Raw genomic sequence first — 12,664 nt, forward strand, 5'->3', positions numbered from 1 at the left:
TGTGAGAAACCCCTCCCGTATCCCCTCTAACAATGTATCGCCTATAAAACTTGGACTGACAAACTGAAAGATGAAATTTTATACAATCTCGCCTTTTACTTCCATACAATATATTAAGACTACTGTTGTACCACACGCTGAACAGGGTTCAGCAGATTCACCCAAGTCTGAGTAATCTGCACCGTGCTTTTCTTCCAGCCAACAAAACCTTTTTAAAGAAGTTATTGTACCCAGCCATGAGTTCATGGTCACTTGATCAGAAACGGATTTTAAAAGACAACCTTGGTTGCATAAACCTACTCATTTTCATCTGAGTGTATTACAAATCCTATTGGTCCCAGTCTGTTCTGCACCTGGGGAGTAACTGCAAACCTCTTTGCTGCAAATGCAAAGTTCCTTTCTTCCAGTAAGTTCAGATACCAACCGCTCCTTACAAGACAAGCTCTGTATCTATGAAAATAGTACATGAAAATGAGTAAAAATCTGATACCTGTAACAAAAATGTGATGATTACACCTTCGGACAGGCTACATTTACATCAACCCACATCTTAAAATAAGTAGAAAATCAAGCAAGAAAAGTACCTTTTAACCTGCTTTTGTTAGCATTGTAGTAGTACAGTGACGCACAGTGAACTACCTCTAAGGATGTGTTTTATCTCCATTTTTGAGCAATGTGAAGAAGCAAGTTTCTTCACCTTCTTCATGGCCACTAGGCACCTCCAGTAAGAGAGCATCCCGTTACTGAAGAAAGCAGTACATTCCTTTTTTTTTTTTTGCAACCCACGCTTGATTTTTACATTTAGCATTACTATTTCCATCCCATCACTGCTTAGGACACCACAACCTATAAAGACAACAGCTAAATCCCATCACATCTCAAGCCCTTGGACGCAATTGCAATACAAGATCAGGGCAGTCCCACCTTTTAGAAAAATTGTTCAACTGCCAAGTCACCCAGACAGTTTCCTGTTGCTGCTTTAAAAAAGGCACTGCCTAATCTACGTTTATCTGACACATGCTCTATTAATTCCTTTGCTTTACACCTCTTTAACAAGACAGGGCCTAAAACGACCGTCAAAGCATGGCCCTTGCAGCAGAAGTACATTAATCCCCATATAGCTGCTGCGTTTTGGTATACTAGTGCCTGCTGTTTTACTGGAAGATGTGAAAGTTGCTGAGATAGATATATAGATATAGATATATATGTACATACACACACAGAGATATTCTGAGAGACTACAGGCTTGAGGGAATGGAAAAAGCAGATGGTTTAAGACTGAACTTAGTCAAGATCAAAGAGAACACAGGTCATTTCAGGACAAAGACACCATTAATCTGTTAAAGGGGGGAGGGAGGCAGGAAAGCACCTCAGCATCAGCTGACAAATTTGATCATGTTTTCATATTGTGAAATCACAGCAGATACGCTTCCCAACAGCAGATCAGCAGCTGCCCACCCATATTTCCTCGGTATGCCACTCTCAGAGGCAGCTAGCGACCACATTTTAGACTCATTGTGTGTACTGCACGCCTGCTGAAGGAAACAAAGAAAGCAGAGGGCTCTGTACAGTAGAACTGACATACAAGTCTCTGTACTGGTCAAAGGCATTGTTGGCTTCCACCTCCAGCTTGCGCAGGCGAGCAGATGGCATGGCACCGTCTTCCAGGGGAGGATCGTATTTGTTACTCCATGGTGATCTGCCAAAGAGACAAGAAAAACAGAGGCGGTTAGACAACCGAGACAAACTGAAAGGTTTGAGATCGCTGGGTCTGACCTGATCCGCAGATGCCAAACTTCCAGAAAACCAAAAGGCAACGAGAGCAACCTGTAAGCATTTCACCCTCAACAGCCATTTCAAACGCTGACAAAAAGGGGACACTGACTCCTCAAAATTTCGTGTACCCGGGGAACACTTACCATCTTCAGGTTTCTACTATATCCTTCTTAAATATTCAAAAAGGAGGTCTCAGCACATTAGATATTTTAAATTATTTTCATGCAAACACAAATAGATTGTGTAGTTTATTTGGGACGTGACAGTATTTGAGCCAAACACTGCTGTCTACAATTAAGGTCCAAATTCTACTCCACTATTTTGCTTTGAAATAAACTCTACTTTTAGCATAACATTAGGAAAACGCTTGAACAGTTTGAAGGATTTAACAGGGTTTGTAAAGCTGTAGGTTTTACTATAGTTTCTGCAGGTGTGGAAGAGATTTTGTGCTCTTAATGAAAGATTTGGTATTAAAAGATTAATGGACCCCTTTGCCCATCTGCTTGGGACTTTTATAATTCCCATTCTGTAAACCTGCATTCTCCTTTTCATTTCCCCTTGGAATAACCAACCTACATATATCACTGCTAGTTTAAAGAAAGGTACCTCTACCCTTTACCTGCTCCCTTCTCAAAATGTTCCAGCCTACTAGTACTAGATCTTAATGCAGTCCATACGTAAGGGCTTTTTCCTCAGCAGCCATTTGTTATTTGTTTCTCAAAGGCATCTAGTTTTGACATCTGTTCAGTACAAAGCACAAAGAACAGGCTCTGCTTTGCTCTGGCTTTCACAACCCTTCACTCCTCCCTACCACATCTGATTCAAAAGGTGAGACACCAGGAAAAGCTAAATCATTATGTCACGTTCCACCGGAGCGATGTTTTTCAGGTGGTGGTTCTCACTTTAAAACTTTGAAGAGTCAACAGCTACAGGAGTGCTCCTTTACCTAACAGCTCTCTGAAATCTGGAAGATACACAAAAATCACCGCCAGTTCTTCCTGCGGGATTCCCAAATGGCACACCTACACCCATCAGGCAGTACACATAAAACCAAACGACACCAAAGAAGCTATGGCAGTCACAGCACTGACCTTGCTACCATGAAGTCTGCAAAAGCAAAGCCAGGGCTCGTATGCCAAGCAGTGCATACGCTGCTACCTGATCAGCAGCGTCCGTTAGGATGCACTTGCTTTTTCTTTCCCTAAATTTTAAAAGGCTGATTCAAAAAACATTCTGTTTTCTGTAAATTCAGAACACTATGCTTCTCCATCAGGGATTAGGAAACTGGCAAGCAGGGAACTCATACCGAAGCCACAGTGAAGATACTCTAAACCTTACATGTCTTCTGCAGGCTGCAGGGACGGGATTTAAGGGAAGCCTACTAACATAGATTCTTCTAGCTAAGGGACTGTGGCATTTTCAACCCGTTACAGTCAGAGCCAGAAGCAACTTCACCTAAAAAAAAAAAAAAAAAAAAACAACACACAACCAAAACCCTCATTAACACAACCCCATATTTTTCTTTTTGTGGAAGAGTACTCACAACCCATTTAAAAAACTTAAATGGGGGCTATCTGAAGAAAGACAGATGGACAAGCGGTTAAATTTCAAAAGTCAGACCTCTAATTTCCCTAAAAGAGAATGTTTTTTGTTTCAGCTAACAGGTTTCAGTGTTGTTGGCACCAAATTCCCCATAAGGATTCCATTTAATAGAGTGATCAAACACACTTAGCGTGGAAATGTATGGACAAAGTCAGGACCTTGAAGTCATATTAAAAAAAAATTAATAAAAGCTCTGCCTTCACAATGTGGATTCCATGGCTGTTTGACATCCTCCACAAACCTTCATTATTACAGGACCACTCGCAGAAGTGCCTGTGAAACTATGTGCATGAAAGGCTGCTCCCACAAGCAGCACTGTTACAATATGAAGAAAACAAAAATAATAAATTTATGAAGATCCAAGAGAGAGACTCCAAAAATCTACCTTCTGGTCTGATCCATACGCAACACAGAGAGTATCAAGTCTGTCTAAATACAAGGAAGGAGTAAACTGTGATGGGCTAAGCATTAGGATATTCATTTCTCAGGGTGCTGCCCCATGAAACTGCTGGAGTTATCACCTGAATGGCCAAACATCCTGCAGCAGCTTTTTCTCAAAGCTAATTCCCAGTCAAACTGTAAAGTCATTCAAAAAAATCCTATAAAACTTGATTCCCAGTAAGAATGTCTGACTGCCTAGCTCTACCTTCCCTGCCAAAGTAGCATGAGGCTCGGTTGTCCACAGAATGCTTTGAAATCCTTGGATTAGTATTAAAAGAAATGCAATTAGCAACCTCTCCAATAAGAAAAAGCCTGGTGTTTAGTTTGAAGTGTGCAGTAATTAGGGATGTAGCATGTTGCAGGCAGGGAACAGTATTTCTTGAGACTTCTAATTGAGCATGCGGTTCTGAAAAATCTTTGTGGAAATATCAAAAGCTTTTAAAAGCACAGTAAACTCCTCCTAGATTTTGGCCTAATTGATTAAATTAGTGTAAGAGCCACTTTCCAGTAACAACTTCAGATTTTATGAGGTATGAATAACAGTGTCTGAACGCAGGCACAGAATGGGATTAACACATGCACACGTTAGCATGGCTTGGTTTTCAAAGGCTTTTGCTCTGTGATGAAGGAAAGAATTTACTTCACAAAACAGAGCTGAGACCAATCAATTCCAGAAGGAAGAATCACTTCAATCCAGAATATCCAAATCAAAAGCCTTAAAGAACAGCATTCTTTAATGCAGCAATTAATATATTATGCCTATTCTTTATGAACAAATGAAATCGCTCTTCTGAAACTCCATTACTAAGTCCTGAACATTTCCAAGTGATTTAAAAAACCTAAGTCCTCCTGCTTCTTAACTACTTAAATATCGTCTCAGAAGGAGATTGAGCAAATTTCAGAGGCAAGCATGAAAACAACCTTAAAGAAAGGGCTGCCACATGCACTAATTAAACACGCAGGGGCTGAGGAGGGTGCAAGTGTTTTAAGTTATTTCAGCATGTCACAATACTGTTTAACAAGTGCCTTTTCAAGTTTCCTGTGTCTCTGGTGATAGATGCTCCTGTCAACAGCCTAAATAGGATCCAAGGGGACTGCAAGGAACACATCACAACTTCAGTGAGAAAGCATCTCTTGAATGACCCACAAGAAATACAGGATCTAATCCCTTCTGTTGCATCTGCCAGACAGGATACAGCTGCACGAGTACATCTTGTGGAGGGCAGTAGCTATAAAATGCTATTCTAGCTACTAATTTAGAACTGATTAAATCCACATAGCTGCTAACGCAGATCTGAACAGCTTGAACCTACAAGCTTAATGCACAAAGGCTTTTAAAAAGCACCAGACTTTTGTAGAAGGTTGAACAAACTTTCAACGTTAGACTAGAACATGAGTGAACACTTCACCTTAGAGACCTTCTTTCTTCTTGGCCCACTGCAATAGGTTATTTTTGTAAAAAAAACTCATTAAGATTTACACTCAGCCACGATCCAGATGCACTGCCAAACTGCACACGTTATCATTCTCCTCCTCCTATTCCTAGGACAAAAATGAATCTCAGCATGTTCCCTGTGTAAATCACTTGCAGACAGATATGCTTTCAGTTTAGAGAAGTACATTTCCTGCAACTCAAAGCAATTGAATCCAATTAATCTAGAATCTTTTATAAGTTTACCTGCTTCTGCAATGATGGCCTCTGAGCCAAAAATAAAAAAAATATTGTTAAAATATTTTCTGGAATTCCACTTTGAACTAAAATTCTTGAACCATTGTGGGCAGATGAATGTAAAACACTACTACAAATATACCCAAAGCAAAACTAGATTATTACGGTAGATCAGTTCCAATGTTAGCCCTAAAAACGTAAACTATTACACTGAAGCTGCAAGGAGAGCCAGAACGTAACCCTTAGAATCATAACCAGAAGCAGCAGAATGGCCAAGCTGTTAGCTCAGGACATAAGATGAATGGTGGTCATTAGTTCACAGCCAAGCACTGTTCATTAAGGGTAAAGAATAAAAGGTAAGTGATACAATATTCACAAAGTTTTCTGGACTATAAGCTTTGTGATTGTTAATGAAATATTTGGAACTATGACACTGTCACTAGAGCCATTAAGAAAAGTCAGTCAATGCAGAAAAGAGGGTGAGTAAAAAAAAAAAATATTAAAAAATTCACTCAAATACTTGAACAATTAGAGTCACTCAACTGTAATCATCCTAATGGCAAGGTATACAATAAGAACATTAAGAGAGACTGCGTTCAAACTCTCAGCCAAAATACTGAAAAGATTGTACCATTCCAGTACTACAGTCCCTTCTACTTCAAAATTCATTACAAATTAATTACATATAGCTTATATTGTGTAAGTATTTTCAGTGGTTTTGTCTAAAGTCCTCAGAATAAATTAGCTATTTCAGTAGAGAGCGATTGCTTCTCTTCTAAAAACTTGGGCCAAGATTTTCACATAAAACTAACAACATTGCATGTCCAAAGTCAGGCTCCATCCCTTGCAAAATGGGAGTGAAATCGACTTTCCCAGCTGGCAAGTCCACCCTGTTTTGCGCAAGCAAAAGATGAATTTGTTTAAACTGACTGCTTGCATCATCTCTTTTCTGTTGTTATCCATCCCAAAGATTTTACAACCCTGCAACAATAGATGGTTTACTTTCGTATCAAGGCCATCACAGTCATTTCTTCTAGAGATCCGACTGGTTTTAACTCTCTCAGATATAACTGTGCTACATAAAGTCTAAGATAAATATGTTAGTCAGCCCTTTACCAAGGGATGGCTCCTGTGGGAAGCTGCTAGAAGCCTCCCCCACGTCCAACAGAGCCAACACCAGCTGGCTCCAAGACAGACCCACCACTGGCCAAGGCTGAGCCCATCAGTGACAGTGGCAGCAGCTCAGGGGTAACATATCTAAGAAGGGGGTAAAAAAACTGCACAACGGCAACTGCAGCTGGAGGGAGAAGTGAGAATATGTGAGAGAAACAACCCTGCAGACACCCAGGTCGGTGCAGCAGCAGGCAGGAGGTGCTCCAGGCGCCCGTGGAGAAACAGGCTGTCCCCTTTAGCCCATGGAGGTCCACGATGGAGCAGATACCCACCCACAGCCTGTGGAGGACCCCATGTCTTACTAAAGAGAAGAGGATGTGAAATAGTCCCCATTTCATCGCCGAGAAGAGTTTAGTATCATTAAATTTCTTTTTTTGGCTAGAAACAAGAGGGAGAAGGGACTGCAATACTTGCACATAGCTCTCATCTACAAAGTAAACCAGTCAGCTCCTTGCTTTGGATATGAACTCACCTATATGAGTCTCCATCTCTGTTGTAGTCACACAATAGATAGTCTTTTCCTACCACCTTATCTCGCGCAATCTTCAATGGCTGATCAACAGAGGAGAGGAGATCTTCACAGAGGCTTGGGACCTGATGGTTTGGAGAAAAACAACAGGAAGGGAAGAGAGGGTAAGACATTAAAGTTAAAAGAGACTGGCATCCCTAAGAACAGATTTTGTTATTAATAACCCACGTCTGTCCCAAAGCCAGAAACCATTTTTTTAAAACAAAAAAAAAGCAATCTGCACTTCAGTTACAACACAATGCTACACTCCCACCACTAATAATTTCAGGTTTAATTACCTAACCACTAGTGTGGTCCAGTACACTTCAATATATACATTTCTCGATGTTAGCTTCTTGCCAAAGACAGCCAGTAAACTGATTGTCGCGGACTGATGAATAAAGGTAAATATTTATGATGGAGTAGAAACAAGGGAGCTGCTAAAAGAATACGCCATCCATATGCTAGAGTGTATTTTTCACAAGCTCCCACTCTGGGTAGAGTTTAGAACAGTTTCCAGGCAGCTGGCCAAACATTACCATGTTGGCTAATAAAAGCACACGTGTGTCTGTGCGCGTGCACATATAAAATGAAATACATCTACACAGGTAGCTTTTCAGGGACTCATAACCCCCGCTGTACCCCTGCACTTCATGGGGAGAAAGACTACAAGATCTGCTTTTAACGCGGCAGAGAGGCTTCGATGTACCGCAAAGAGATGAGGTGACATTTTGCAGCCTGAAACTAGCGTGAATGCAAGCACAAGCAAATCAAGCAAGTTCCATCCTGTGGCCTCTTACTCCGGAGCTGATGGCAGCCCCGTTATCGATAGCAGTATCCCTATACTGCAGGCTTCGGCCAGGCCAGCAGCTCCCTCCAGGAACTCCATCTCCCCTGGACATACTCTAGGGCATGTGCAGCCACGCTTCCCAATCCTTCTGAGGGACTATCAATAAATCATTCCTGGAGTTATTACTGAACAATTAGTGTACTGTGTGTTTCCCTTGGGAAAAGCATTCCAGATTTTGTTGCAAGGAAGTAAAACACCCTTTCCCAATGGAAAGTTGGGAACGCAACAGGATATGGGACAATTGGTAAGTTCTTGAATATACGGTGACAACATGCTAATACAGAAGATAAAAGAAATAACCAGTGTGGAATTTCTTCCACATTTCATTCTACATTGTAGAGAAGAAAACCTGATTGAGAACGTGAAGACAAAAGGTAATCGAGGGTAAAATTAATCATGAAGTGATGAATTCACAACTCATGAGCAACAAAAAGGGAAGGGAGGAAGGAATAAAGAAAATTTGGAAGTGTGCTTTCTTCTCTTCAAGTCACTGATTCAGTGAACTGGTGAATATAATTCCAAAGGAAAGAAGCCTAGAGGAGAAAAACCAACTTAGGGGTGCAGCTCCCAAAAGCATAAGCAAAAAATGCAAAGCAATTAAAATAGCAAACTATTTTAATGCACTAGATGTGACATGAGAGATCAAACTGCCTGAAACAAAAACATTTCTGAGTACAAAGCAATAACATACAGAGGATGTTAGTCAAAGTAAGGAGGGAGAAATATAAAACAATGTGACTGCAAAAGACAAAAAAACCCCCAAAAAACAGAAAGACCAAAGGATGAAACATGTGCCTAGCAAGAGATACACCACCTAACCCACACAATCATCCTGTAAACACACAAAAAATAAGAGGAAAATCAAGAAATGCTTAGTAAAGTTACCAACAGTGCTGTAAAAGCTGAAATATAAATCTGTTTTTTACTTTGGCCTATATACACTGTAACGTGGTAACGAGTGATAACTGAAGAGCCCAGATGAAAGAGCAGGGCAGTTAAGTATTTATATAAAGCTAGACGCTTCTCATAGGAGTTCATCGTCTGATACTTGGGAGACCTGGCTGAAGCAACCTCAAAACCATTACACATCCACTGAGTAAATAAAAGCGGGCAGGAAGCAAGCAGCTTTTAGGAAAATCTTTACTTTTTCTGAAAACAGACAACCCTAATACTCCACGGAGCTGATACAAATCAGCAGTGTCGTGGCACAAGTTAAGTGCAATGATGTATCTGTGTTCATGAGCCCATCTGGTTCCACTTTGCCTCTTCCTTCGCTTCTCCATTAACTATTAATTTTAGGCTGACTCTTCAGGCAGAGAGCAACCTGAGATGACTGCTTCAATTTCAGATGCACACACAACAAGACCCAAAGCACCCCATCACGAAGAGCTGTGCTCCATGCTGTTCCTAAGAGTGACCAGCTGAATATATTCTTCCTCCTTGGCTGCAATTTGGCCAGCTGCCCATCAGCAGAGAGATAAGCGCCCAGGAACAGACTCCTCACTCTGACATGCGTTTAGCATGAGTAATAGTGATGGAAACACAATTTGGAGAAAAGTGGCGTTCTTCCCAGACTCTTGTTTCTATTTCTTTTCTTTGGGAAAAGCCCTATGCTACGCGTGCAGGAAGGGAGCACGAGAGGTCTCGCTATACAATTCTTCAAACTCAAGTATACATACAAAGCACTTCCAAAAGAAACCCCGAACTCAAGACAGAGTGAATTCCCCTGCAAAAAAGCTCCTAACAACCATCAGAATTTACAACCCTTACAAAAAGCCACACAAATAACTTTTAGATTTAACTTTCCTTTAAAAATAGCACAAGCCTAGTATGGTGTTTCTGTACTGCTCAGTGAGAGAGCACAATCTTTTATTGACTAGAAGAAACTCTTAACGCGTTGTTTTTAAGATGCAAGCTATTTAATTTCCACACAGTAATGGTGACCTAAGCTTATCTCTGGATGATTTGGTAACAGAGTTATTCATGAGCACGGTCACTTTTCCAAGTTCTAAGTGCTATGGCTAGTCTTACAGCCCTAACAGTGAATGCATTATGTCATATCCTTACTAGAATATAATGCTACACTATATTATAATACTCCATTGTAACAGTGTGCTGCGCATCCATTGTCTCTTTGGTACGGACACTCGACAGGACTTCAGGCAATATATTCTCCTTCTTTCAGAATAAAAAAGTCACCCATCTACTTTGAAAATATTAGAAAGTCTCAACAGTGTTTATAAACAGAACAGATATCCCAGCCGATGGAACTACTCATGTAATTCTAATTATCGGAAAAGTGAGCCACAGTTACCTCACAAGAATAATTTCTCTATCATTTATTACATTTTGACAGCTGCTATATTTCCTTTCTAAGAATGAACTTACAAGACTTAAGCATATTGGTCTTCCTCTTCTACTCTAGGAAGCTGCCTACAAGGCAAATGCAGTGATTTGATTTGCAGCTTTAAACAATTCAGCTACACGTTCATGAGACTATTCGATTCCTTCTGAATTTAGGTGCTTTGCATTTTAGACCACGCACTGATGAGGTATTTGCCAGTGCCAGGCTAAGCTAGCTGCTGCCACATAAGCACTGGGCAATTATTTCACACTACACATACACCTTTCCTTAAATTCTTCTCCATGTCAAGTATTGAACCTTCCCAAAACATTTACTTTTGTGCAGATTCAGACTTTCGCAGAATTCAGTTTACCTTTAGCGAGAAAACATACAAACCTTCCGATGCCAGCAAAGACAACTCTGCTTAGAACCACCACCAATCCTCTGGGGTTTCAGTCAGAAACACTGGGTTTGCATTATTAACTTCTCCTATTCGCTTGTTCTGTGTTGACTGAAAAGCTAAGAAGCACTTGGGTGCTTGAGTGCAAGTCTCCAACAGTCACTATATAAAGAACTTTGACTTAAAATTTAGAAACGCAAGAATTAGCCCACTCCCCAGGCCTAATACTGAAATGCCAAAGCAGTGATTTTGTTCAATTCATCACGATGCTATAAATAAGTGCTCTGCAATGAAAACATTGCAGCAAGAGGATTTTTTTTTTTTTTTTATAAGCAAAGACTGGGCTCCCACCTTTATTTTGACAGAAATTTTTCCCACCCTAAGCAGCAGAAGGTCAGATGTAGAATACAATCTTAACCTCCTATCTTTAGCTAAAGGCCATCATTAATTTAATTTGGTCCACAGTGTACTCTGGACCCTAATGCACACATGTTTCCACAAATAAGCACTCAATCATCTATTATGGTGGTTGTATGTGTAGTCATGGAGTGAGACCACCCTCAATGTAAATTAGAAAAGAAAAAAAAAAGAATCTCGGGGGGTCCAGACTCAGCTGTTCAGCCTGGAACTGAACAGCAGCAGCATTCAGAAGCTCATACCGTGCAACAGGGCACTGTGTTTGTGGGATTATTTTTTTTTTCCAGGGAGAGATACAATGAATGTGTAGTACAGGGGAAAGAAAAACTGAATGAAAAGTGAGTTAAGTATACTCTCCTGCATGTTGAACAAGGATTCTGTTGTCTCGTGTAACACTATTCTCCATCACAGCAAGCCAGGTATGTGGACAGTGTTTTAATTAAGTCAACCGCTCTGCTATCAAGACAAATAATCACTTGTGCCAAAGTTGAAACTGTACCTTTTTGGAGTAGCTAACCTAATAATCATACCTTCTTGACTCCCTTTTTGGTTAAAGGAACTTATTGCTAACTAAATTGTTTCTGAATTATTTTTTTTAAATATGATTAAAGAAGCATCCCAAAAAGTATAGACAAAAAAAGAACTCTACTTGAGCTCTTCACATCTTCCAGGCACTCCCCACCCTCACTTTGATCGTGCTGGTTGAATTGCATCAAATTCTGCACCTTACACATTCAGAAGTTAGTATTTTGGCTTCCTAGCCACTCAACATGAGTACACTACGGTTGTGGTTGTATTCTACAGCCTTGACTGAAAAGAATCATGTTTACAATTGAAACAGCAAATCACTGGTGCAAGGTTCTGTCCTTGGGAATGGTCTTTTTCCATGTTTATTCAGAGGTCAGCATGTACTGATCTGCACAGAAACCTCACACGCTAGAAAACTATGTTCAAATGCAGCAAAATTAAAGATTAAACCTACCTTTTCCTTAAAGAACCAGAAGGAAGACTAAGTGAGCTTCAAAAGATTAGCACAGAAGGCATTCAGATTCACCTGTCTTTTGAATTTGCATCTATAATGTGCAGGTATCTGAACACACGTGTGACTAGAGGCGTTTTTAATTAAAAGCCACATCAAAACAGGCAAGTGAGTAAATTGCATGTGAACTCTTAAGACCTGATTTTCTTTTTTTTTTTTTACGACAGCTTACATCATTACAGAAGTGGACAACACCACCGCTCGGATCACTTGGGGAAATCGCAAAGAAGAGCACATGCAAGTTACCAGGCTCTCTTGCAAAATAACCATTTTGGCACACAAAGCCCTTTCAGCTCAGATTCTTCCCCTCTGGGCCAGCATCTAATAAAATATTATTATAATTTTTCTGAGTCATTCCATAGCCTTAGAGTTTCCTGTTCCTGCAGAACACAGGCACAGCCTGACGGATGTTGTGGAAACTCAAGAAGGAAGCCTGGCTCCACTC

The 12,664-nt window shown here is 40.4% G+C and overlaps 1 protein-coding gene across 3 annotated transcripts in view; it reads right to left on the reverse strand.

The window, feature by feature from the left end:
• CAPZB (capping actin protein of muscle Z-line subunit beta) overlaps positions 1–12,664 on the reverse strand; it is a 61,190-nt gene that overhangs the window by 25,394 nt on the left and 23,132 nt on the right. For all 3 annotated transcript variants that reach the window (XM_055798789.1, XM_027788402.2, XM_055798788.1), the window contains 2 exons: positions 7,134–7,255; positions 1,586–1,699 (listed from right to left, as the gene is read on the reverse strand). In XM_055798789.1, the coding sequence (XP_055654764.1) occupies positions 1,586–1,699; positions 7,134–7,255 (236 nt within the window). The remainder of the gene's footprint in view (positions 1–1,585; positions 1,700–7,133; positions 7,256–12,664) is intronic.

The sequence above is a fragment of the Falco peregrinus genome, chromosome 3, assembly GCF_023634155.1.
Source record: "Falco peregrinus isolate bFalPer1 chromosome 3, bFalPer1.pri, whole genome shotgun sequence".
In the NCBI taxonomy this organism is placed as follows: domain Eukaryota; kingdom Metazoa; phylum Chordata; class Aves; order Falconiformes; family Falconidae; genus Falco; species Falco peregrinus.